Source organism: Poecilia reticulata, chromosome 9 (assembly GCF_904066995.2).
Source record: "Poecilia reticulata chromosome 9, P_reticulata-male-v2, whole genome shotgun sequence".
NCBI lineage: Eukaryota > Metazoa > Chordata > Actinopteri > Cyprinodontiformes > Poeciliidae > Poecilia > Poecilia reticulata.
Window position 1 is genome coordinate 33,408,878 of NC_088838.1, and position 27,789 is coordinate 33,436,666.

Sequence of the window (27,789 nt, forward strand, 5' to 3'; positions counted from 1 at the left end):
TGGACTCGGTTCGGTTTACATCAGTCAGACTGAACCAGGATCAGTCTGGTGTTTTAACAATCACATTAGTTTCTGCATTAAAAGATAAAACAACAATCTGAACATTTAATCTCCTTCAAACCAGTCAAACCTCATGTGTCTTCAGACAGGAGCTGACTGTTCTCTGGGATCAGAACCTTCTAAAGTCCATAGACCGGTTCTGATCCCGATTCATTTCTCAGAGCAGAGGCTCAGTTTTAATAATGAAAGGTAAATTTCAGCTGCCTGAGAGCAGAAATGCTCGGTACGGTGAAACCAGACTGAACCACAGGAGCGTCTCCGTCTGCCTGAGACGCCTGACACCAAACCGTCACGGTTTCTCTACCACAATGAGACGGGAAGAACATCTGGTTGATCAAATTAAAACTGTGTCTCTGTCAGCAGCTCCATCTGGCTCAGTTCATTTATGATGCTTTATGTTTTTATTCTCCAGAGTTTTAATCAAGAAACGCCAAATCGCTGTACGTTAATTAAACACACATCACTTCCTGTGGCAGAAAGTTACAGGCTGGGATGATCATCAATCAGTGGGAAGTAAAATCTGTGTCCTGGAAAACAGCCGGTCTGTCCGGGAATGTGATTTATGGTGAATCCCAGGAGAAGACGACGTAAACCCTGCTGACGATCTGATGATGGACCGGCAGGTCACCAGAAAACACACTATAAGTTATCAAAGCAACCAACAAATTACAAATATATATATTGTAAACTGCAGGCTTCATGAAAGTTTTTAAATAACCAAAAAGTAACCATTAAGTCTGAGGAAAGTAACTGGTAGATTCATGGAAAGGATTTGGAGGAAACATATTGACCCACTGCATGGGGCTTTAACTCCTATAAAACCTGCCAAAAATCAGACAATATGTTGCCTAATATTGTGTTTATTTAGTTGATCTCACTGAAAAAATGGTCCCAGGAGCTGAGCAGGATCACAAAATGATGCAAACCAAACTTTTATTTTATTATAAACCTTTGATGAGGAAAGAAGACAGCGATGGACAGAAGACGGCGATGGACAGAAGACGGCGATGGACAGAAGACGGCGATGGACAGAAGACGGCGATGGACAGAAGACGGCGATGGACAGAAGACGGCGATGGAAAGAAGACGGCGATGGACAGAAGACGGCGATGGACAGAAGACGGCGATGGAAAGAAGACGGCGATGGAAAGAAGACGGCGATGGAAAGAAGACGGCGATGGACAGAAGACGGCGATGGACAGAAGACGGCGATGGAAAGAAGACGGCGATGGAAAGAAGACGGCGATGGAAAGAAGACGGCGATGGAAAGAAGACGGCGATGGACAGAAGACGGCGATGGACAGAAGACGGCGATGGACAGAAGACGGCGATGGACAGAAGACGGCGATGGACAGAAGACGGCGATGGAAAGCATCAGCCAATCATAAGGATTCCAGCTGTTGGTGTGTTTGCAGATTTGCAGCAAATAATTTGTAAGAAGCTTAACATTCATACTTCTTATGTAATTTACATGCTATCAGCTATTGAATCATGGAGAAGGTTTGCATATAGTCATTGGTAACCATGGAGAAAATCCCCCACCGTCATGTAGCCTAGCATGAAACCTGGCTAGCATCTAAACACAGTGAGGTAGTCAAAGCTCGACATCAGCTGAAGGTGTAAGAAATAAAAGCTGCAGCAGAGACCAACTCTGTGCCCTGCTTGTTTTGTAAAAAGTCATTTCCTGTCATAAACTCAGACTGGATGCTGAGACAGATCAGATCAGCAGCTGACCTGAGGATGAATCCAGCAGCAGCAGAATCTGGCTGTTCAGCCTGTTGGAGTTTTCTGACATTTATTTCATGTTTAACGCTCAGTATCGACCCGCTGAGCTCCACTCCTCCTCTGCTTTGGTTTCACACCAGCGTCATTTTCAAAGCTGTGAGGGATTTGTGATTTATGTCAGACCAGAAATTTATCTTCAGCATCCAGGATCTCCTCTGTTGTTTCCTGGAGCCGTCAGTCTGACATCTAGAGCCGTATAAAATTAAATATTCCTGAATTCCATTTTTTTTATTTTGATCATATTTATTAACCAGAAGGGTGTAAAAAAAAAAGACCATCATTAGCTAGACGTCAACATTTCCAGTTATTGTGTATCTCAAATGAAACAAACTGCTGCAGTTTAACAGACGTTTGGTTTTACAAAGTGTTAAAATGTGTTTCCTCCTCATTTTTAAAGAACTAAATCATGTGAAACATTAGAATCTAATTTTTAAGATAAAAGAAAATCTCTCTTTTAGAAACACTTTAAACATCAAAATATGTATCACATCAAAACCCTGCACACAGTAAAAGTGTTCATCCTCCTGTAATAACCAGAACCTCAGTTTGGTTTTATTCTCTCTCATTTGGTGTTTTGGTGTTGAGTCATGTTCACCTGCACAGATGAACATGACTCACTTTTGATCAAAAAACAAGGTTTTTCCAAATGTGCATGTTTCCATTTAGCAAATTTATTTTTGAATTTTAAATTTTCACAGCTTTATGGTTATGGAAACCAGGCCTGTGTTGGAAGTAACGGCGGGTACGGAAGCTGCAGTGGCCAAAACTCTACAGAAAGTCTTTTTTTCCCCCAGCTATCAGGTAATTCTGTGAAATTCCACTTTTTATTGTAGTTTCCGTTTTGTCTATTAAATTCTGTGTTTTCTGCATCGTGGAAATCGTCGGGGCCTAAACATGTGGAGCTGGACCCAAACTGGGTCCTGGAATCAGACCCGCCGGTCCTGACCTTGTGATTCTGACCAGATTAATTCTCTCTGTCCTCCACTGAAACGTCTCTCATCATCCTCTCCCGGCTTTCATCCTTCAGACCTTCATCCCTGCAGCTTCAATGAACAACTCAGATCTCAGTATGAATAATGACAGAAAGTCTGCATGGAGCCTCTGGCCTCCTTTTGTTGCTGAATGCTCTAAAATATAGATGAGGTTCTCCTTTCTGCTGCTGCAGATGTTTGTCTGCCTGGTTGAACTGAAGCTGCAGGCTGAGCTTTTTAAACCAAACACTGAAGCAAATGCAAAGCAGCTTCTTCCGTGCAGAGCTTCGTTATCCTCGTTTTCTAATTTTATCCTTTCTCTTTCTCACTCTGCGGTTTGTTTGCAGAACAAATCTGTCCGGCTGTGATTTATCTGCCTGGTTGTTCCCAGGTGAGGCTACCTGTCTTAATGGCTGCCAGAAATAAAAAACTCGTCATTTGGAAGCAGCTTCAGGAGGATTTGAGTTTTTTCTCTCTTCTGTTTTCAATCACATGTGCATCTCTGGAACCTGCTGAGCTGATTTTCACTGTACGGTCACGTTTCTCTACCAACAGAAAGGAGATTCTGCTCAATTAGTGGCCAAATTAAAACCTCTGACAGTTTATAAATAACAATATTTCTGTGGATTTGAACAAATTCACTAACACGGTTTTATAAGCTTTGATATCTGATGGATGAATGGACATCCATCCATCCATTTTCTTTCACCCATGTCCCTTAATGGGGTCAGGAGGTGCTGGTGCCTCTCCAGCTAACGTTCCGGGTGAGAGGCGGGGTCACCTGGACAGGTCGCCAGTCTGTCGCAGGGCAACACAGAGACACACAGGACACACAACCATGCACACACACACACACACACACACACACACACACACACACTCACACCTAGGGACAATTTGGAGAGGCCATTTAACCTGACAGTCATGTTTTTGGACTGTGGGAGGAAACCAGAGTACCCGGAGAAAACCCACCATGCACAGGGAGAACATGGAGACTCCATGCAGAAAGACCGGGAATCGAACCCAGAACCTTCTTGCTGCAAGGCAACAGCTCTACCAACTGCACCACTGTGCAGCCCGATGAATGGATATAATAAGGGAAATATAAACTGAGATTTCATGTAAAAATAAAGGATTATAACTGCATATATTTAGTGCATATTTACCTATTAAATAAAATAAAGTACAAAATTATGTCATTTAACATTTCATTAGACTTCTAATTAAAAAATTATATATTATGTTAGCATGTGAAATCCAACCTGTGGAGTTTAGATATTCATTGGCTGCGTTTTCATCAGAAATGTGTTCAAAACTTTCTGCTAATGTTGAAAAAATGCAATTTGACAATTGCGATGTTTTCATTAAATAAGAAATTAACATGAATAAACTTGTTCATGGAGTAAGTGATTAAAAATCAAGACAGCGATGGATGTAAACAGTTATATGAAAGTTGCAAAACTTGAGTTTTTTTAAACTGGTTTGTTCCCATTTAGGGAGTTTATTTTTGTAATTTAAATTTGTGTAATTTTAGATTTAATGGAAGCGCAGCTAGCCCTGCGACAGACTGGCAACCTGTCCAGGTGACCCCGTGTCTCGCCCCGAACGTTAGCTGGAGAGGCAGGAGCACCTCCTTACCCACTAAGAGACAAGTGTTAGAAAATGGATGGATGGAAGTGCAGCCACATGAACTCTTCTTCATGGCTTCCACACAAACCGAGGGATAAATCAGATGTAAACTATTTATTTTTTTGTGTGTGGATGATAACTCTCATCGGTCAGAATGTGAGAGGATTCACGTTTGCTAACGTCTGTGTGTGGAAACAGGAGGAACTGCAGAGCGCTCTGACCTTGGACGCCCTTGGATCTGCAGGAAACAAGCAGCAGCTCATCAAATATTTACAGCTCCGTCTAATTCAGGATCAGATGAATCTTTGCTGCTCCTGTCCAGCTGCAGGAAACACAGCGAAGCTCCGAGTCCAGAGGCGCTCACCTCAGAACCGGACAAACATGTTGGAGTTTCCAACTATCAGCTCAGATCCAACATTTATTTACCAAATGTATTTATTTAGCCAACATCTACATACCAAAACAGAAATCTGTGAAACTGTGTTTATTTTTTAATAAGAGTATGGATGTCAAACATCAAACATGTCTGTGTGGTTGTTATGATAGAAAGTTCAATACCGTGAATATTTTTACAAAACGTTTAAACTGAAGCAGCAGAAAGCAGGTTCAGTTTTAGAAATCCAAATATTTAAATGTCTTTTGATTTGATTCCCATTTTTAGAATCATGATTTGATTCAGAAACCAATTTTTCTATTCAAATGGTTTAGATTTAATTTAATTTATTTGACTGACAGGAAGAAAAGCAATGGAAACAAATTTCTTTAAAACAATTCCATGAGGCAACAATTTCCATCAGTTTATATTTAAACAAAAGTAGGTTTGTGCATAAAATTCTGTAACTTAAATGACCAGAATGAGGTCGACTTTCTGCCTGTTTTTCCTTGAATTAAATAAATATCAAAGAATTATTCAAAATACGTATACGGCCAGTATAATGTGATGTGACTCACAAGGAGCAGCAAAAGCTTGTAACTTATCCTAAATTTACCAGCTTTAGGATCTTATTCTTTAAACAGTGAGCTGAAATTTACTTTTCCATCTCTTCACAACAGTTTTCTGATGTTTGCAGATCAGCAGCTTGGGTCCTTTAGATGCTTTAAATGCTTTACATTTTTTAAACTCTGTGGCTCATTATCAGTCTGACTCTCTTATATTTAATGAAATGTTTCCAGTTCAGTTTGTTCTACATACATTTCTCTTCCAGGTCCATTAATCACAATTACTGTTAAAATGTCCAATTAAAATGTTCCTGCAGAATGAAAATAAATAATTTAACTCCAACAATGTGTATAATAAGTAAACACAATGTGTTAATATTTCATATTTAAATGTCACACAGTAAAAAACGAAGTGTCAATTTAACACCTATAGAGTTGAATTTAACTCCGTTTCAGATAACATATGGTCCCACTCGAAAATAGTGTAAAATGTACTCTATAGTCAGTGTCAAATTTTCAGAGTTAATTTTACTCATTTTAGTGTCAAAATCAACAAGTCAGTGAGTCAAATTATTTAACACTATTGTTTGTTTACACTCTTCAGAGTAATACTGTTATTTTTACGGAGTTAATTTTACACTAAAATTTACTTAAAAATGTACACTTTATTGTGTTGTTTTTTTTCCTTTGTCCAGTTTTTTTACACATATAATGCTACATTTTAGCATTATATGACTTTTATAAAATCTACCAATCACAATAATTACAAAGTTTTAAGTTCATAGTGACAACATTTATTCAACTTTATGATCCAGTGATATACAGGTCCTTCTCAAAAAATTAGCATATTGTGATAAAGTTCATTATTTTCCATGATGTAATGATAAAAATGAAACTGTCATATATTGTAGATTCATTGCTCACCAACTGAAATATTTCAGGTCTTTTATTGTTTTAATACTAATGATTTTGGCATAGGGCTGCACAGTGGCGCAGTTGGTAGAGCTGTTGCCTTGCAGCAAGAAGGTTCTGGGTTCAATTCCCGGTCTTTCTGCATGGAGTCTCCATGTTCTCCCTGTGCATGGTGGGTTTTCTCCAGGTACTCCGGTTTCCTCCCACAGTCCAAAAACATGACTGTCAGGTTAATTGGCCTCTCCAAATTGTCCCTAGGTGTGTGTGTGCATGGTTGTGTGTCTCTGTGTTGCCCTGCAACAGACTGGTGACCTGTCCAGGTGACCCCACCTCTCGCCCGGAACGTTAGCTGGAGAGGCACCAGCACCTCCTGACCCCACTGAGGGACAAGGGTGTAAGAAAATGGATGGATTTTGGCATACAGCTTGTTAAGAAGCAATAAGATTTTCTGTAATTTAATTTCTAGAATGTGTGTATGTGATCTTTTTGTCTGTGAAATGTTTGGTACCTTTTGGGTGTGTCCTGTTAGCGGCCATCTTGGAACCTACTAAGGAGGAGGCCCGCCTCAAACCCAGCTCTTGTATAGAAGGAGCCATGTGTGCCTGGAGTTTGATTGGCTGGGCAGTTAATTGAGAAGGCGGGGACAACAGTATATAAAGAGACTGCTGGCTGAGTCTTGAGAGAGAGACTGAAAGCTAGGAAACTGATGGAAAAGATGCCATTTTGTCTTGTCTGTGAACGATGCTGTGCTGAAGGAGGCCTAATAAACCACCTTTGTTTATGCTACAGCCAGATTTGCTGAGTTTTCCTTCCACACTACACCTCTCAGTGTAACACAGTTCATAAAAACCCAAAATTCCTGTCTCAAAAAATTATGACCGGACCTTGAGGAAGATTGTGGAGAAGCGCCGATTCGCATTCACACCTCATCAATTTGTGCCCAACATAGAATTATTCAGTGTAAAGTCGTCCAAAAGCAAACTGGCTCGAATCTTTCCAGATGTGGATTCAAGCTGTGTGAAGTGTGGTTTGGGCCCAGCCACTCTCTGCTATATGTTTTGGACCTGTTCCTCCCTATTTCAATTTTGAAAATCTATTTTTGACTCACTTTCTGTAATCACCTCGACCACAGTACTGCCCATCACCACTCACTGCTTTATTTGGGGTTCTCCCCAAAAACCAGTTACTGCCTCCCCATCATGCTGACCTTGTGGCCTTCCTCACGCTAACAGGCTAGATGTCTCATACTGATGCATTGGAAGAATCCTCTCTCACCCTCACATTCTCATTGGATAAAAAATGCCATTTTGTTCATAAAACTGGAAAAAATTAGGCAAACTGTCAAAGGCTCTGAAATCACATTTTCAAGAATCTGGTCACCGTTTCTGGACCATGTTAGGTCTTTGACACTTGATGTGGCCCCATAAGTGGTGCTCCCCTTACTTCCCAGTTGTAATGGCATGCACCCTTTATCTAAGTCTTACAACAATTTTAGTAGCACAGTATACATTGAGCCCTTTAAGTGACCCGTTTTAGTTTTCTGTTTAATTTATATTGTATTTACTTTCTGTTATCTCCGTTTATTTTTTAGTCATCTACTTTTTATCCAGCAATTATAGGAATAATTGCTCTTTTTTGTGTTTTGTTATTGGTTCTTGTTTTCTCTTTTATTAGTCAGTCTGTTTATTCTCCAAAGTACTGTCTCAAGTATGACTTGACTTTCTATGTAAGGTGCTCATTGTTTTGTTAAAAATCAGAAATAAAAAAAGTTAGGCATAGTAATTAATTGTGATTAATCACAGCACTAGAGTGTGATTAATCTTATTAAATATTTTTATTTATTTAAAACACTGATATTAACAAATACATTTGGTGGTTTTTAAGGCTGTTTTTTTCTCTCTCTTGTCCAGGCTTTTTGATTCTCATTTGTGAGGGCTTCCCTTCTTTTCTTCACATTTTACTATCCAGCCTGATTTCCTAAAATCACCTCATCCTACAACTTTAATTTGTTCCCAGCCAGATTTTCTTTATTTTCAAGCTCATCCGTATAAGTTTGAAAACTGATATATTTTTCTGCCAGTTTCTCAGATTCATCACTTTAGAAACTCTGTTGTCTTTGTCACTTTTGCATGGAGGCACATGTGTAACTGGGTTCTGCTTCACTACACTGAACCGGGCCGGTCCAAGTGATCCCTCGACTGTGTTGTGTAGTTTTTTAATGAAGATACAGAGTTTCTGGGTGATCAGGCAGTTTATTTCCTGAACATATTGGGATTGACTCAGTGCAACGGCTCAGCTTCATTCAGCTCACTACAGCAGAGCATTATGTTAGCTTTTAACTTAGCACATGAATTATCTAAGTTAATAAAAATTATGTTTTATCTGTTGCTAATACTTTTCTACTGTATGCTAAAGAATGCAACTCACCTCTTCTGCAGCTTTCACAGACTGGTACTGAGTACAGGAGCCAGCAGCATAAACAGCCACACAGAGAGGGGGCGCTATTTCCCCATTGCACTGATACATAAAGCAAGTAGGATTCTACATCCTAAACACTGTTACACATGTATTATTAAATAATTTTTAGAGATTTAATTAAATGCTAAACATGTTTCAGTAATTTTAACAGTTGATCATGAGATCCATTTGTTGAATGTTGTGGTTGATCCGCCGAGCAAAGAGGCTAAAATAGGCTGCACCGTTTGTACATTTGGAGTGAACCAATAGAGAACGAGTTATCTGTTTAGTATTGCTATCATTATTATAATATTACTAAGAATAATTGTTTTATTACATATAGTAATAATGTTTTCTTCATGTGTGGCAATTCTAGAGCTTTGGTTCAATTCTAGAACCAAAGCTCTATAAATGGTATGAGGATTTGAGTTTTTTGTGTTTATTTTTGGCTTTGTTCCCTGTGAGTCCATGTGTCGTCCTGTCTCTTCCCCCTTGACAGTTTCCCAGGTGTGTCTTGTTCCTTGTTACTCTCCCTGTGTATTTAAACCCACCTGTGTCCTTTGCTCCTCATCGGGTTCTTGTCGGAGTCGTCTAATGTTTTATCTCAGTTGCTGTCAGTTCCCCTGTACTTACTGAGGTTTTGGATTTTGTTACCTGTTTTCATAATTAAATCTTCATTTATCATCATGTCAACCTGGGTCTGCCTGCGTTCTCCCTCACCACCTCACAACCACATCATGACAAATGGTGGTGTAGCTTTTTCCATAAAAATAACTGTTCTTTGTCGATCTGCTGATTTCTGAGGTAATAAACAAAACATTACAGAAGTGACATCACACGAGGAAAAGAAAATGACTTAATGTTTTCTCAACGCTGAGGCTGGACTCATCCATCAACTGGTTGGTTTCCGTCACAGACCCACAACTTCATGATTCTGATTTTATCTGTTCTTAAACCAGCTCTGAAGTAAGTTTTCAGGTAAATAAATGTAGCATTTTTTACCAGTATTATAACCTGTTTATGACCAGAATTTGAACTTTGACCCAGTAAACTAACTTTACTTCCTTCAGTCTGAGCTCCATGATCTACAGGATCTCTGCATTCTGCACAGAGACCAGAACATGAAGCATCTGACCCAGGTCAGGTTCTGGTCCAGTTTACTGTGAGGAACAAGTAAACTGGACCAGTTTACAGATCAATTTTGATAAATACATTTATCAAAATTCAGCTGGTGAAAACAGATTTCGTCAAATGTTTCTGGAAAGAAAACCTTTGTATTTTTAAAGCTTTAAATCATTATGAATAGTAACTGGACTAATAAAACTACTTACTGCGTTCTGACTGGAGTTTGAAGCTCAGTGAATTACTAAATTTTTCTTGAACAAAAAAATCAGTAAATGTGTCAAAGAAATAAAGAAACTCTTAAAGTAATAAAGAATAATGATTTTTAGTAGCAGTTTGAATGTTATGAAAATACGTTTTATAGTGAGGAATAGAAAACAAATCCTCATATCAGTGAGAAGAAAACAGAAAAATTTGAATGTTAATATTAATTTTAAGAGGTTTCCCACTAAACTGAATCATTAAAACAAAAACAAAAATGACAAAAAAAACACTTAAAAAATCTGAGATTTGTGTTCTTTCTGAATGTCTATTAACACTTTTTAAAAACAGTTAGAAAAAACCCTAATTTAACAGAATATAAAGAAATTTCCAATAGTGAGAAAAATAATTGAATGAAAATTGATAATCAAATATTTTATTAAGTTTAAAAAACGTTTTCCTTAATATTTTCTAAATTTCATTCTAAATTCCAAACTGAGACCAAAACATTATAAAATGTATGTATTTTACACAAATTCCACTAAATTAACAACAGATACATTAACCAATGTTTAAATTTTGTATTTAGCGTGTTAGTAACCCATTTTGATTCTTATTTTCAAATAAAAGTTTAAAAGCGTTAAATAATCAAAGATATTCATTAAGAACTTAATAGGATATTAGTCTAACTGCAAACAGAAACTCTAAAATAAAAATGCAAAATAATGCAGAGAACTAAATATTACAACTTTAAACAGAAATCTCAGGTTGACAGATTTTGATCTCAGATGTTTTGGCATAAGCAGCTTTTCCAACAGCTAAATAAGCGAATAGTTTCTCAGTGAAAGTGTCTCTGTGAGTGTAGATGTGACTCTTGTCTTCAGAGTCGTAGAAGGAAACCTCCCCTCTGTCATAGTCCAGCTGGACTCTGATCCTCTGGAGACTCTGATTCACTGACACAGTTTTACCAACACCATTAGTGTATTTTCCATCACCATGCCGCAAACACCAGATTCCATATTCTGGTGAAACACATATCTCTCCCTTCCTGTCAACAGACTCTTTAACCAAACCGATATCCCAGCCAGGATGATCTCCCACCTCCACCTCCCAGCTGTGTTTCCCTGAGCTGAAGCCCTCAGAACCAAATACCCATGTATACCTTGTGTTTCTCTCTGGATTATCAGGAAGTTGCTGCCATGTGTCTCCACGTTTCACTCTGGTCAGATCATCAGACAGGTGGATCCAACCGTTCGCTGTGTTTGGGTCCAGAATGACGGGGCTGAACTTCACCTGGTCCTTCATCTTCTCCCAGACTCTGAAGGACAGGTTGCCCAGGTGTTTGGCCACATCTATCAGAGCTCCTGAGACCAGCTGTGGGTCTGGCAGTGACCTCTGACCTCTGGCTCTGCTCTGAGTGGCTTTATAGCTGCTGAGGAACGACACGTTGTCTTTCTGCAGCTCTTCTTCCACAGCAGAGATGCTGTCTGACAGAGAGGAGATCTGCTCCTCAATCCTCTTCATCTCTCCCATGATAGTCTTCCTCTTCTGCTCCTCTTCCTCCCTCAGAGCTGCCAGTCTGGACTCCTCTTCCTCTCTCAGGAACTGGTGGAGCTTGTTGAACTCTGCTCTGATCTGTCTCTCTGTGGACAGCAGCTGCTTCTTGGAGTGTTGAACCACATCATCGTATGTTTTCTCCACTTGTTTGTGTTTCTTCCTCTTGTCCTGCAGAGACTTTAAGTCCGATTCCAGCTGCTCCTTCAGATCTCTGACTGCTTGTTCAACAGGAACCACTTTGTGACTCTGGTGGAGAGAAAAGTCACAGACAGGACACACAGCTCTCTGCTCGTCTTCACAGAACAGTTTAGGGTCTTCTTGGTGTTTCCTGCAGACCATCAGCTGCTTTGCTCCTGTTTCTGTCTCTGATGATCCAGGTTTCTGTCTTCCAGTGAAAGAATCAGCCAGTTCCTTCAGAGTGAAGTTAACAAGTGGATCCTCCTTAGAAGATCTTCTTTTACAGATGGGACAGTTCTTGTTTCCAGTTTGTTCCCAGAATTTCTGCAGGCAGCTTGAACAGAAGCTGTGGTTGCAGCTCAGAGACACAGGATCTCTGAACGTCTCTGAACAAACATGGCAGCTCAGGTATCGTTCAAACAGAGCAGTGTTTTCAGCCATTTTGTTCTGAAATCCTCCAGAACCAGAACTCACCAGGTCAAAGTTTCTTCAGATTTTTCTTTAGATTCCAGTAAACATTCGTGTTTCAGCTCAGATCTCCACCCTGTAATGGCGTCTCAGCTCCGTTCAGCTCAGTTAAAATACTTTTGTTTTCCTCTCAGTGACGTTTCCAGTAAAACGGGTTGCTGTGTAACTTCCAGGTGAACTCTGGGCTTATCTTTTACTGGAATATATTTTTCTTTTCAGTTGGTAAAGAGTTTTCTGACATTTTAATAATCACATTGCTTTTCAATTCTAAAGCTCAAAAAGGAACACAAATCACTTGTTGAAACAATACAAACAGTAAATACGGAGATTAGCACTTGAGTTGTTCATTGCATTAAATTCAGCAAAAATAGTTGAACATTTTTTCATCTTTTCAACTGAAGATGAAAAAATGTTCTGACCCAACTTCAAAGATATTCTCTGATAATATCAAATTGAATGTACTCTGCTGGTTATTTTCAACAAACCTTGTTTAGATAATTTGTAATTAATGTTTTTTTGCTTGTAATATTTAGCAGGTTATTCAGTTTTATTAATCACTGATAAAACCATCAGGTTTCTGAATCATTTTCATCATAAATGTGATTCTTGCATCCTGCTTTTTACATAGAGTCAGTTAAGATAAATATGTGAGCAGAGAACAAAGTTTATCCTTTCAGGCATTTATCACATATTCACAGAAAAAATATTTACAAAAAATAATTTAAACCTTTTAAACCTGTGATGTTGATTCATTATTTCAACAGAGGAAACTTGTCATATTTAAAGTAACTACGTAAACTTCATTTATAGCACATTTTACATGTCAGAATCCACAAAGGTTACATGATGTGGTGCTGAGGTGGTGAAGAGAAATGCAGGTGAATCCAGGTTGACATGATAAGATGATGAATTGAATCCAAAAACTCGGGCAGCACAGGGAAACTGACATCAGACAGCAATAGACGACAGACGAGGACCGGACAAGGAACAAAGAACACAGGTGGTTTTAAATACACAAGGAGGGTAATCAATGAACAAGACACACCCGGGAAACTATCAAGGGAGGAAGACACAGGATGACACAGGGACTCAGATCTAAATAAACACAGAAAAACCTAGAAATAAACACACTGAGAACACAGAGTTTTATGGAGAAAAGAACCAATCATTGTACGTTTTTAGAATTTTGTCAAAATTAGCAGGAATACAGAGCAGTGTTTTCTGCTATTTTCTACAAATGTGCTCCAGTTACAGAACTCATTAAGTCAAAGTTTCTGCAGCTTTTTCTTTAAATTCTAGTAAACATTCATGTTTCAGCTCAGATCTCCTGCCTGTAATGGCGTCTAAGCTCCATTCAACTGAGTTAAAATACTTTTGTTTTCCTATCAGCGATGTTTCCAGTAAAACAGGTTTTTTGTAGCTTCCAGTTGAACTCTGTGCTTATCTTTTACTGGAATATAAATTTCTTTTTCAGTTGGTAAAGAGCTTTCTGACATTTTTAAACAAGTTACAAACTCTTTCAAAAAGTTAAAAACTCAGTTAAAAAGTAAATTTGTTTTCCTCTCAGTGATGTTTTATGGAGAAAAGAACCAAAAGAAACCATTGTACGTTTTTAGAATTTTGTCAAAATTAGCACGGAACATCTCCTGTCCTGTTAGTACAAAGTGTCCTTTTACTGTGGTGTGTGTTCTGACTATTTGTCCTGGTAAAACATATATACCAACGCACAGAGCTGATAGCATCCATCTGGCCTGTGCTTAGTGCTGCACATCAGGTCTCCGCATCAGTAGTTCGGTCGGTTCGGTCCTTAAAGGAGGAAGATCCGCCGCCGTGCAGCCCTGGATGTTCAAGTAAGTGTTTTCACCGAGACACGCACTGCTGCATCAGCAGAATGCAGGGTTACAGGACGTGTGTGTCTGTGTGTGTGCGTGTGTGTGTGTGTGTGTGCGTGTGTGTTTGTGCGTGTGTGCGTTCGTTTGTAATACCTTGTGGGGACGATTTCCCTGACACATACTGCATTGTGGGGACCAATTGCTCCTTGTGGGGACCGAAGCTTAGTCCCTGTTTAGGGATCAGGGGTCAGAGTTAGGACTAAGGTATGAATTGAGTTAGGGTTAGGGTTAGGTATGGTTAGGAAAAGGGTAAAGGTAAGGTTTAGGCTGTAGAAATTAATGGAAGTCAATAGAAAGTCTCCACAAAGATAGCCACGCAAACGTGTGTGTGTGCGTCACACACACACACACACACACACACACACACACACACACACACACACACACACACACACACTGGTCACCTTTCTCAGATGACCAGTCTCTGTGTGTGCATTCGAGCGTGTGTGTGTCACTTATACCAGCAGGAGGACTGTGAACGCAGAGAAACGTTTTCCATCCAAACAAACACCACTTTGGATGATTTTCACACTTTATTGGGCTCTTTGCAGAATTAAAATAGTTGAATATTCTAGAAAAAAATCTCAGCTGACATGCAATAAGTCTTTCATGTTGACGTCGGAAGAGAGAAGAAAACAAATATATCGCTGTACTTTACTTATTTACTGTGTGGCTAGCTCCATGGCTAGCTCACTGTGTCTTACTCTGCAGTTGTGCAGTCACAATATCGGGGAACATGAGCGCCCCCTGCCATGAGGAAAGAAAACTACCTGCCTCACCTCGAGTCTGTTCTCTGCCGTTTCTTATTGCTCCTCCGCACACAAAACACGATACACACACAGTTAGTGACAAAAAACACTGTACATTATATACATAAGTGAAATTATGGAAAATCAGTCCATATATTAAATGTTTCTTAGACATTTTATTGCCGGCGTACAGACAGGATGAACATGGTGTCATATAATGGCAGCCAGTGCAGTTAGCGAGAGGTTGCGCAATGGACCTTACCAAGCTCCGCCCAGAAACGCCCCTCGAAAGACCCACGTGACTTCATGTCTCACATTAACAGCTTAGCTCCAATGTCTAAACATGGCATTTTTCGTTCTCTGCACAGTATTTCTGAGTCGATTAGTGTAGCCTTTCTGTCGGATTTTCACAAAATATCAGCCACGACAATGGACAAGGGAACCAACAAGTTCATGTCATCTTTTTTGGACGACATCAAGGTGTTTTAGCCACGCGATGCCTCCAACATTGTCCGCGTCACAGCTAAATGCTACTGGTCGATGAGAAAAACAGCAGATTCTCACACCCTCAGCATAAATATAGCTGTGGACAAGATCACTGATGGCTATTGTTCTTGCAAGGCTGGGTAAGTCAGACCTTCATGGCTTTGAGGGTTCGAATGTGTCTAGGACTTATACACGGTACTCGGTGCTAGCGTGGCTAACACGATTACAGTTTAGTAAAAGCTAGCGTGGCTAACACAATTACAGTTTAGTAAAAGCAAGCGTAGCTAACACGATTACAGTTTAGTAAAAAGCCTTTCAGGTGAAATAAAATCTTTAATGTATGTCAGATACGGTACACATTGCATATTGATCTGTTCAGCTAACGCAAGACTGTAACAGACAGGCTTCAGGATGTAGAAGTTGTATCGGTACTGCCATTATGCTGCATTTGGCTAAAAGGTTTTCATAATGAATGTGTTTATTATTGACTTTATTTTTTTCATTCACTAAACACAAAGAAAGCAAAGCAATAATACTTACACCAGCAGACACTCCTTTGTTCTTATTGATTCTATGATGGTTGAGCTGCAAATGCGGTCATGCACAAGCTTTGATCCAAGCAAGGCTTCCCGTTTCAGATTTTGGAAATCTGAATTTTAGTTCCACAAACACGATCAGGATACCCAACATCGCCTGTACAGATACCCCACTGACAGAGAACCAATTTTTTTCGAGTCCTGACGCAAAAACTTTCTGTCGGTCTGGTAGTCCACAATGTATATTAGCATGAGTTTGTGAGACGGTAACGCACGTGATGGCTGCCCTGTGATGTAAAATGGGCATTAGCCAATGAAATGCGGCCCCTGTGGTAAGGTCCATCCCAAGTGAGGCTCAGCTCGCTGCTGCCTCACTGGCTTCGCTTCTGAGCATTTGAATGGGAAAATGCGAAAATCCAGCAATTTTGAAGAAAAACTAATCAGAATTGATTAAGCTAAGTAAAAAAATAGATACTTTATAGTACAAAACCACAGGGTGAAAATAGCAATATAAATGATTTTATATTATATATTATTTTTCCATGATGAGAGGTTGCCTCCCCTGACCGCACGTCACTGATAGAATCACATATCTAAGTCTAAATTATGTTACAGAGTAAACATAATAAAAACATGCTTCATCTGTGGCATTATTCATTAAAATGGCACATTTTTAATGTATTAAAATTAAATACAATCGGTTCACTTAATGATATTAGCGATTAGGTAATCTATGGAAGGGAAGTTTGTGCTCAGGTGGGAAAACCCTGTGGATCACATGGTGGGACTTCTGCTTCTCACTGCTCACTACAGTATAGCATCATCTCTGTCATCCACCAGTTCACTGCAGACTGGCTCACGTAAAGGACCCAACATGGATGTCTTCTTAAGTTGTAAACCCTGATTACATACTGTTGAAATAAAATGTATGTGTTTTGTAACTACATTTTCTCTATCAATGACTTAAATTGTTAACTGTAGTAATTATGTTTGTGTAATGTAGTAACCATGTACAGTGTTTAATATAATTATTAAATAGATGTTTTAAAGAAACAGCCACAAACCTTATGTCTTTTCCACAATGGCAGTTTTAATTTTAGCATTTCCTCTCCTGCACATACTTTGTTGTCAGATGTGTAAAATTTACAAAAAGAAGCAATTTAAATGTAAAAGTTGCACATATGTCAGGTTAATTGGCCTCTACAAATTGCCCCTAGGTGTGAGTGTGTGTGTGTGTGTGTGTGTGTGTGTGTGTGTGTGTGTGTATGGTTGTGTGTCCTGTGGGTCTCTGTGTTGCCCTGCGACAGACTGGCGACCTGTCCAGGTGACCCCACCTCTCACCCGGAACGTTAGCTGGAGAGGCACCAGCAACCCTCCTGACCCCACTGAGGGACAAGGGTGTAGAGAAGATGGATGGATGGATGGAAGTTGCACATATGTAGATAACTCAAGAGAAGCTGTTAACAATAATATTTACAGAACTCTACACAACATCAATTCATTTATTAATAGATACTGTACATATAGATATTAACTACAGAATAGATACACAAAGATTTCATTTCTAACAGCTGCTAGCAGTAGTGAGTGTTCGTCCAAGAAGTGTGACTTGCAGGAGCAGAGAGGCTCTGTACTGGTTTGTCCTTTTAAATCAAGAGGCCATGATATTTGACTAGGCAGCAGATGTCCCACAGCTGATTGACTGAACCTGCCATGAACAGAGGAACAGGATCATCTCAGATATGGTAGGTTGTTAGGTCGGCTACTGTTGCGAAAGATGGACAACAAAACGAATGGAGAAATTATGAATCACATCAGAATATGTAAATTATTTGGCAGATAGCGCTTAAATCAATATTTAAAATGCTTTTCTAAACAAAAGTGTTGGAAGATGTGATTTTAGTGAAACTTTTAACAATACAGCACTGACAGGAAATGTATACACTGCTGCCTAACTGTGGCTAAAGCTGCTGCTAGCTGGTTTACTCTCCGATCGGAGACTGGTTTCTTTAAATACAGTTGGAGAATGGTAAATTGACAATTACTAATAACGGTTATCTAACACTTAGATAACCATGAAGGAGCGTATGTTTCTACGCTCCTTCGTGGGGCGTGAAATTTAAAAGTGCTGTGTTGTTCTATCAAACCCGTTTCATACCGGACCACTTACAGCACCGGTGTTAACGCTATAAAATGAACGCTCTCTATCGTGGTATCACCCATGGAGGGATTTCTTTATTTCTTTATTGAAATGGGTTCATTTTTCAGAGGGATACAAAGTGAGGGTATCGTGATTTTAGTAATTACATGTTTATAAGAGCGATTTTCTGTTGTTCGTCCATGGTAGCGGGCAGCTTTCAAACGGAAATAAAACACTTTTTAATATAAATTGCTGCTTTGACATGATCACAGAACTGCCAAAACATATGTAGCCTACATAAATACCAGACAAAGTGAATCACAGCAGCGTCATCAGCCGGTGTAACGCTGAACTGATGGTGAAGCTACTAGCAGGAGAAGAGCTGCGCCATGAAGCTACAAACACTAAATAGAAGAAGAGCTGCCATCGATACAGTTGTAGCCAAGCATGGTTTAATGTTACACAATACAATTTTACCAAGTTGCTCAAAGTCTAAACTGGTATTGTTGTGGATTTAAGGTGTAAAGTTTACCTTCGACTAAACGCCCCCCAAAGGCATCCCAGCTCCCCCCTTTTGTTAAAATGTCCGCCAGCGCCGCCTGCCGCCCTCTGAACGCCCCCTGGGGGGCGGTACCGCCCACGTTGAGAACAGCTAATCTAAACGTTACAGCACTGACAGAGCGGTGTATATTTTTCTTAACTGTGGCTAAAGCTGCTGCTAGCTGGTTTACTCTCCGATCGGAGGCTGGTTTCTTTAAATACAGTTGGAGAATGATAAATTGACAATGAGTGCTAAGTGCACTCATTGTCATTGAGCACTTAGCACTCATTGACAATGAGTGCTAAGTGCTAAACTTAGGCCGTCTGCTGCAAGACCCGGTGCACGATACCCTCACTGTGTATCCCTCTGAAAAATGAATCCATTTAAACAAAGAAATAAGGAAATTCCTCCATGGGTGATACCACGATAGAGAGCGTTCATTTTATAGCGGTGCAGTAAGTGGTCCGGTATGAAACGGGTTTAATAGAACAACACAGCACTTTTAAATTTCAATAATCAGAATGCAGAAATTGTTTCCATTGTTTTAAAAGGTTTATGTCAGTCTGCCTTTTCCCCATCGATACGCTTCCCGACCGCCCTGCACCTTAGGGGCTTAAAAAAAAGAGAGTGCACATTGCGCAAAACTCAGAAACAGGAGAAGCGGGACATAAAACGGAGCAACGAACTAGATGTGAAATATGACATATAAACAGAGAATCTGACGCTGAACAGTGAAAAATCAACACATGATGTGAAACATGACGATTAGGCGGAGCAGCAGGTGATGAGTGAAGATTACTGATGGTGAATAAACGATAAAATAAATGTAGCAACAGGAAAGAAACTAAAGTGGACATAGCAATAAACCGGTCTTGGGTGATCCATTGGGGTCACGCATCAAAGTTTTATGTCATTCTGGGGTTAGTCGCACCATTGGACTCCTCCGCCGTTATTTCTGGTGGCCGTCCCTTAACAAAGATATACAGGAATATAGTAGGGCCTGTGACATCTGTGCAAGGGGTAAATCATTCTACCGTTCTGCTGGCCAGCTTCAACCTCTTGTAGTTCCCTCGCGTCCATGGTCTCACATTGCCCTGGACTTCGTCACTGGTCTTCCCCCCTCCCATAATAAATCAGTCATTCTCACAATCATTGACAGGTTTTCCAAGGCATGCCACCTTGTGGCATTGCCCAAACTTCCTTCTGCCCCTGAGACAGCCAGACTTCTTTTGCAGCGTGTCTTCTGCCTGCACGGCATCCCATCTGAGATTGTCTCTGGGGGGGCCTCAGTTTGTCTCCCAAGTGTGGAAGGATTTTTGCTCTGTGCTAGCCCCGTCTATCTTCTGGCTTCCACCCCCAAACCAATGGACAATGTGAGAGACTGAATCAAGAGTTGGAAAATACCCTGAGTTGTGTTTGTGCATCAAATCCTGGTTCTTGGAGCACCCACTTACCTTGGGTGGAATATGCACACAACACACATATCTCGGCAGCCACAGGTCTTTCTCCCTTTGAGGCCTCAATTGGCCCATTTGCAATCATCTCAGTCTTTAGCCCTTCTACAGTGCGCCTTAAACTCCCTTCTCACCTCCGTGTTCACCCAGTCTTTCATGTTTCTCAAATCAAGCCCATTCATTCCAGTCCTTTGTGCCCTCCACCAGAACCCCTTCCATCCTCCCTGTTAGTGGATGATCATCCTGCCTTTTCTGTCTGGCGCATACTTGCGGTCCACCCTCGTGGGCATGGCCGTCAATATCTGGTGGATTGACGGCCACGCCCATCCACCAGGGGTATGGACCTGAACATCGGTCCTGGATTCCCCATTCTTTTATTTTGGATCCTGGTCTCATCTCTTCTTTTGAGGGGTCGTCTGCTTCTACTGCTGGTTGTCCGCCGAGAGGCGTCCATTAAGTGGAGGGGTACTGTCATGTCACAAACAACTGTGTGCATATTTATGTTTCAAGCTTACACAGTTAGGCATAGTGATTACTTGTGATTAATCTGATTAAATAGTTTCATTTATTTAAACACTGATATTAAGAAACTAATTTGGTGGTTTTAAGGCTGATTTTCCCTCTTGTTCTGCTGCCAGGCTTTTTGATTCTTATTTGTGAGGATTTTCCTTCTTTTCTTCACATTTTATTATCCAGTCCAATATCCTCCAACTCCTCATCCTACAACTTTAATTTGTCCCCAGCCAGATTTTCTTTGTTTTCAAGCTCATCTGTATAAGTTTGAAAACTGATATGATTATGTTTCTGCCAGTTTCTCAGATCCCTCACTTTAGAAACTCTGTTGTCTTTGTCACTTTTGCATGGAGGCACATTATAAATTTTTTTTGAAATTTAATTAAATGCTGAACATGTTTCAGTAATTTCAACAGGTGATCATGAGATCCACTTGTTGAATGTTGTGGTTGATCTGCCGAGCAAAGAGGCTAAATTAGGCTGCATCTTTTTCATCTGCACTGGAGTGAACCAATACAGAACAAGTTTTTGTTTATTATTATTATTGTTAGAAATTTTTTGGTTTTATCATTTTATTACTTTAGTTCATATTCAGTCTAATGTTCTATATAAAGTGTCCTCTTCCTTCTGTGTGTATAAACTGACCTGGAGGCCCCATCTGCCTGTGTCTTCATGTGAAACAGTTAACTGTGTGTTTCCCAGACCTTAAATTACGTTTCCACAGGTGCCTTCTTATCAACCGGAATACTCCCTACCTTAGAAACTGCCTGTGTGTAGTAATAATTGATCTCTGCTGTCTTCTTTAGCTATCCTCCCTCTTTGTCGCTTGATAAAAGACAAGCTGTAACCAAAGGTCTTCAGAACGCTCAGTGAACGGCTTGGAGGAGCAGCTTGCTGAGTCTTCTCCTTTTGCAAAAGCTTGGTCATAAAATTCATATACGTTGTCTGTGGTTCTTTTAATGAAGGTTCGAGAAAAATACCCATCAATAATAATAATAAATTATTATTATTATTATCAGTAATAATAATTGTTTTATTACATATAGTTTTATTCATGTGTGGCAATTCTAGAGCTTTGGTTCAATCGTAGAACCAAAGGTCCAGAATTGCTTTTGTAGCCTTTTCCATAAAAATAACTGTTAGTCACTTTGTCGATCTGTTGATTTCTGGGGTAATAAAACATTACAGAAATTATGTCACATGAGAAAAGAAAATGAATTAATCTATTAACTAATGTTTCCTCAGCACTGAGGCTGGACTCATCAACTGGTTGGTTTCCGTCACTGACCCAGCTTCATGTTTCTATTTTTATCTGTTCTAAAACCGGCTCTGAAGTGAGTTTTCAGGTAAATAAGTGTAGCATTAATAGTTTCTAGAATCTGAACTTTGACCCTGTAAAATAACCTAACTTCCTGCAGTCTGAGCTCCATGATCTGCAGGATCTCTGCATTCTGCACAGAGACTAGAACATACATAAAACATCTGGACCAGGTCAGGTTCTGGTCTAGTTTACTGTGAGGAACAACAATATAAGTTCTGCATTTGTCCAATATCTCCTGCCGAAAATGAATTCATCCTGATAAATGTTCCAGAAAATAAAACCTTAGTGTTATGATCTGTGTTGTTCAGTATAGTTTATTTTGAGATTTTCTGTGTTTAGTCCTGTTTCCCTGTGAGTCTCTGTCCTGTCCTCCCCATTGATGGATCCCAGCTGTGTCTCGTTCCTGTAATTACCCTCCTAGTGTATTTAATCTCACCTGTTGTCTGTGTTCCTCGTCGGATCCTCGTCATACGTCAGTCATCATTCGTCGCACGTCGTTTGTCCTGGTCTTCGTGTCAGTTAGCCGTTCAGTAGAACTGTGAAGTCCTGAGTCGGTTTAACTATAGTAGTCGTCTTAGTAGAACTGTTGAGTCCTAAGTCGGCGTCAGCTCCTGTGTCCAGTCCCGCATCAGTTGCTACCGGTGTTAGCCGTGTGCTAGTTCTCCTGCCGTGCTGCCTGTGTTTGGACTGTCCTGATTATATTCATTATTAAAATCATCTTCATCTATAACCTGGGTCTCAGCGTTTCTCCTCACCACTTCCACCCACCCAAACCGTGACACTTAGTGATTCAAGGTTTATGATTAGCATTAATAACTGCCTGCCGTTTTCTGAATGTAATTAGAAGATCAGTGAAACACTGAATTTTTGGAGAAATCAAAATGATCTGTAAATTGTTCAAGAAATAAAGAAACTTAAAATTTTGAAAATTATGGAAATAAGTTTTAAATCAAGAAATTAAAAAAAACATAAAAGTGAGCAGAAAACGAGAGAAAACTGAATCTGAATATTTATTTTTAGAGATTTCCTGGGAAAGTGAATTATTACAATTATAAGATTGACCAAAAAAATCCAGTTAAATTAAACTCTTTATGACCTTTCTGAATTTCTGTTAAGACTTTTTACAAACTAAAAATAATAATCTTGTTTCAAATTAATTTGAAAGTGACGAAATGCCCTAAGATTGTGAAAGATTATTGGATATAGACTGATAATGATGGTCAAATACGTTATTTCCTTAATATTTTACACATTTTCTAATAAATTAAAAAAACTGAGATCAAAACATTATAAAATTAATATTTTGTAGACTTTTTTAAAAAAAAAGTAACATATTTTAAGTGATGTTTTCATTTTGTATTTAGCATTTTAGTAACCAATTTAGAATCTTTTTGTTAAATAGAAGTTTAAAAGCCTTCAGGAATCAAAGATGTTCATTAAAAACTTAATAGCAATACAAGTCTGACTGCAAATAGAATCTCTGATCTAAACATGCTAAATAATTCAGAAAATTAAAAAAACACAAGTTTGAACTTTAAACACAAATCTTAGTTTCACAGATTTTGATCTCTGAAGTTTTGGCATCAGCAGCTCTTCCAACAGCTAAATAAGCAAATAGTTTCTCAGTGAAAGTTTCTCTGTAAGTGTAGATGTGACTCTTGTCTTCAGAGTCGTAGAAGGAAACCTTCCCTCTGTCATAGCCCAGCTGGACTCTGATCCTCTGGAGACTCTGATTCACTGTCAGAGTGCCATTAAGACCATTAGTATATTTTCCGTCACCATGCCATAAACACCAGATTCCATATTGTGGTGACGCATATCTCTTTCCCTTCCTCTCAACAGATTCTTTAACCAAACCGACTCTCCATTTAGGATGATCTCCCACCTCCACCTCCCAGCTGTGTTTCCCTGAGCTGAAGCCCTCAGAACCAAAAACTCGTGTATACTTCGTGTTTCTCTCTGGATTATCAGGAAGCTTCTGCTTTGTGTCTCCTTGTTTCACTCTGGTCAGATCATCAGACAGGTGGATCCAACCGTTCGCTGTGTTTGGGTCCAGAATGACGGGGCTGAACTTCACCTGGTCCTTCATCTTCTCCCAGACTCTGAAGGACAGGTTGCCCAGGTGTTTGGCCACATCTATCAGAGCTCCTGAGACCAGCTGTGGATCTGGCAGTGACCTCTGACCTCTGGCTCTGCTCTGAGTGGCTTTATAGCTGCTGAGGAACGACACGTTGTCTTTCTGCAGCTCTTCTTCCACAGCAGAGATGCTGTCTGACAGAGAGGAGATCTGCTCCTCAATCCTCTTCATCTCTCCCATGATAGTCTTCCTCTTCTGCTCCTCTTCCTCCCTCAGAGCTGCCAGTCTGGACTCCTCTTCCTCTCTCAGGAACTGGTGGAGCTTGTTGAACTCTGCTCTGATCCGTCTCTCTGTGGACAGCAGCTGCTTCTTGGAGTGTTGAACCACATCATCGTATGTTTTCTCCACTTGTTTGTGTTTCTTCCTCTTGTCCTGCAGAGACTTTAAGTCCGATTCCAGCTGCTCCTTCAGATCTCTGACTGCTTGTTCAACAGGAACCACTTTGTGACTCTGGTGGAGAGAAAACTCACAGACAGGACACACAGCTCTCTGCTCGTCTTCACAGAACAGTTTAGGGTCTTCTTGGTGTTTCCTGCAGACCATCAGCTGCTTTGCTCCTGTTTCTGTCTCTGATGATCCAGGTTTCTGTCTTCCAGTGAAAGAATCAGCCAGTTCCTTCAGAGTGAAGTTAACTCCTATATCATCCTTAGAAGATCTTCTTTTACAGATGGGACAGTTCTTGTTTCCAGTTTGTTCCCAGAATTTCTGCAGGCAGCTTGAACAGAAGCTGTGGTTGCAGCTCAGAGACACAGGATCTCTGAACGTCTCTGAACAAACATGGCAGCTCAGGTAACTTTCAAGCAGAGCTCTCTCTGCCATTTTGGACTGAAATCCTCCAGAACCAGAACTCACCAGGTCAAAGTTTCTGTAGATTTTTCTTTAGATTCCAGTAAACATTCATGTTTCAGCTCAGATCTCCTCCCTGTTATGGCGTCTCAGCTCCGTTCAGCTCAGTTAAAATACTTTCATTTTCCTCTCAGTGACGTTTCCAGTCAAACAGGTTGTTGTGTATCTCTTCCTGGTGAACTCTGAGCTTCTTTTACTGCAGTTTAATTTCCTTGTTCAGTTAGTAAAAAGCTGCCTTACATTTTACATTTTAAGAATCAAACTGTTTTTAATCTAAAGCTCAAGAAACACAAGTCATTTGTTGAGACAATAGAAACAATAAATACAGAGTTTAGATCTTGAGTTTTCTCTTGAATTAAATTCAGTATTAAATAGTCAAACTTTTCTTCTCTTCAGCCATAAGAGAGATTCAATTTCATTATATTAAAGTGAATATGTTTAGTTTTCATTTTAACAAATTTGTAATTCATTTACAAATTCCTTTTGTTTTACTGGTCCTTTTTGACAGGTTTTTCAATTTTATTCACCTCTGAATAAGAGCCATAAGGTGATTTTTGCCTCTACAGTTAAGTGAGAGTCTGCTGAGTTAAATATATGACCAGAGAAAGATGTTTTATTTATGCTTTTATGCATTTACCATTTATGAACAGGAAAAACTGAGATCTGACTTTTCATATGTAAAAATAAATTAAAGACTCAACAAGTGATTTCAAATCATTATTTTATCAGGGGAAAGTTGTCATCATTATGGTAAGTAAGTAAATAAAGTTAACTTATGTAGCACATTTTACAAGTCAGAAACCACAAAGTTCTTTAGAAAATACATAAAACAGAAGATAAAACAGCAGGACTCTGAGGGCAGTGTTTCTCTGAAAGGTTTCAAATCTTCAACAACAGAAGGACAAAACAACTTTTTATTAATTTTATTCCACAAATTCTACCAAAAACATCAAAAGACCTGCTGAGTTTCCTCATGATATGAGTTAAACTTCCAGAAGGAAAGTTTCTGATGGAAACAGCTGATCAGTTTCTACTGATGATCATTTTACATTCCTGTACAGACATGGATTCCTTTCTGCGCTCCTTCTCATCCCTCAGTGTTCAGCTTTACACACACACACACACACACACACACACACACACACACACACACACACACACACACACACACACACACACACGCACACACGCGCGCACACACACACACACTGGTTTTGTGTTTCAATATTTCAATATTTGATCAAAACAATTCATTAGTGGATATTTTTAGGTGTCATACATTTCAAGATTGGACAAGAAGTTGGCTTTAGGCAGCATCTAACTTTTATGAAATCTTTAGTTTTAATCCACAGAAAGGAATCACATTATTGCCAACTCATTCCCAGTGTAAATAGTGACATGTGAATTAGAAGGTCAGTGTAACAGACAACCAATGAGAAAAATATTCATCAGGTTTTTCTATTCCTGTAGTGATTCGGGTTTTTTCTGTGTTAATTTAGGTTTCTGTGTTCTGTTGAGTCTCTGTGTTTTCCCCGTCTACCCTTGATTGTCCCCAGCTGTCCCTTGTTTTTCCTGATTGTCTCACTGTGTATTTAAACCCACCCTGTTCCTTAATGGGTCCTCGTCTTGTTGTCTTGTCTTGTCTACTGTCAGTTCTCAGTCGTGTGAACAAGTTGCTACCAGTAGAGCCATCTGCTTGTTCTGGACTTGGTATTGCTGACAGCAACATTAAACTCATCATTTTATTCCCTACAAACTGAATCTGCTGCGTCTGCATCACCACCTCTCACCACATGACAAACCCAGAATTATTGATACAAAGTCAGGTTTATGTGTATTAAACATACATCTTGCTTTTGATGGTTTTAGGATTAATTAATGGACCAATAGAAACCATTCTACATTTTTAGGATTTTGTTAAAGTTAACATGGAAACTGCTCCTGTCCTGTTGACACAAAATGTCCCGTGTCCTGCTAGTTTTACCAACTGTCCTGCTAAAACACATATACCAACCCACAGAGCTGACGGCGTCCATTTGGTCAGGTCTCTGCATCAGCAGCCGGTTCGGTCCTTAGAGGAGGAGGAGGATCCACCGCTGTTCAGCCCTGCATGCTGAAGTCCACTTTCCACTGAAAGACGAGTGCAGGGTTACAGGGTGAGCGTGTGTGTGTGTGTGTGTGCGTGTGTGTGTGTGTGTGTGTGTGTGTGTGTGTGTGTGTGTGTGTGTGTGTGTCACTTATACCAGCAGAACTGTAGGTGAAAAGAAATGTTCATCCAAACACACACGACTTCAGATGATTTTCACACTTTAGTTTTCTTCTGTTTACAGAATTAAAATAGTTTAATGTTTTAGAAAAAATTTCAACTGACATGCAATAGTTATAACATTAATATGAAGTTAAACATTTATTTTGTGTTTAACTTCATGTTAGGAGTCACAGTAACATATCACCCATTCAGTCACATGCTGGGATATCAGGTCAGTTGATCTGTTTTCCTGCATGTAAATCCCTGATCCTCCCAAAAAGACAACCAGGATTTTCTTTCCCTGAATTTATGGAGGAAAGGTAGTGCAGCTTATGAGGATTCATGTGTGAACACAGCAAAAATGATGGTTTTGAATACATATTTTTAGTTTCTCTATATGTTGCCTAACCCAAATGTTTATAAAACTCATATTTAACATGGGTGTTGATATTTTTGGTCAGTGTATGAAGCTGTAGCTACTGATTTAAAGGACTTTAGCTTTAACTCTATACTGTAGCTGCAGGCAGCATCTCTGCTCCAAAGGATCTCAGTATTTTCCAAACTGAAGTTTTGCCTGTTTATTCCAAGTAAGAAGGAAATTATTTTGTTTCAATAATTTTCCTCTTAAATTCAACCATTTCTGTGAAC

The 27,789-nt window shown here is 39.6% G+C and overlaps 2 protein-coding genes and 1 long non-coding RNA gene across 3 annotated transcripts in view; all 3 read right to left on the reverse strand.

The window, feature by feature from the left end:
* Positions 1-27,789, reverse strand: part of LOC145552894 (uncharacterized) — a 262,036-nt gene that overhangs the window by 151,137 nt on the left and 83,110 nt on the right. The window lies entirely within an intron of this gene.
* On the reverse strand, positions 10,827-12,365 carry LOC108166562 (nuclear factor 7, brain-like). Its single transcript, XM_081610968.1, has one exon. The coding sequence runs from the start codon at positions 12,249-12,251 to the stop codon at positions 10,827-10,829; it is 1,425 nt and encodes a 474-aa protein (XP_081467094.1). The 5' UTR covers positions 12,252-12,365.
* LOC145552890 (E3 ubiquitin-protein ligase TRIM35-like) lies at positions 23,366-25,081 on the reverse strand. The gene has a single exon (XM_081610969.1). It carries the CDS (start codon positions 24,864-24,866, stop codon positions 23,445-23,447), a length of 1,422 nt encoding a protein of 473 aa, XP_081467095.1. The 5' UTR covers positions 24,867-25,081; the 3' UTR covers positions 23,366-23,444.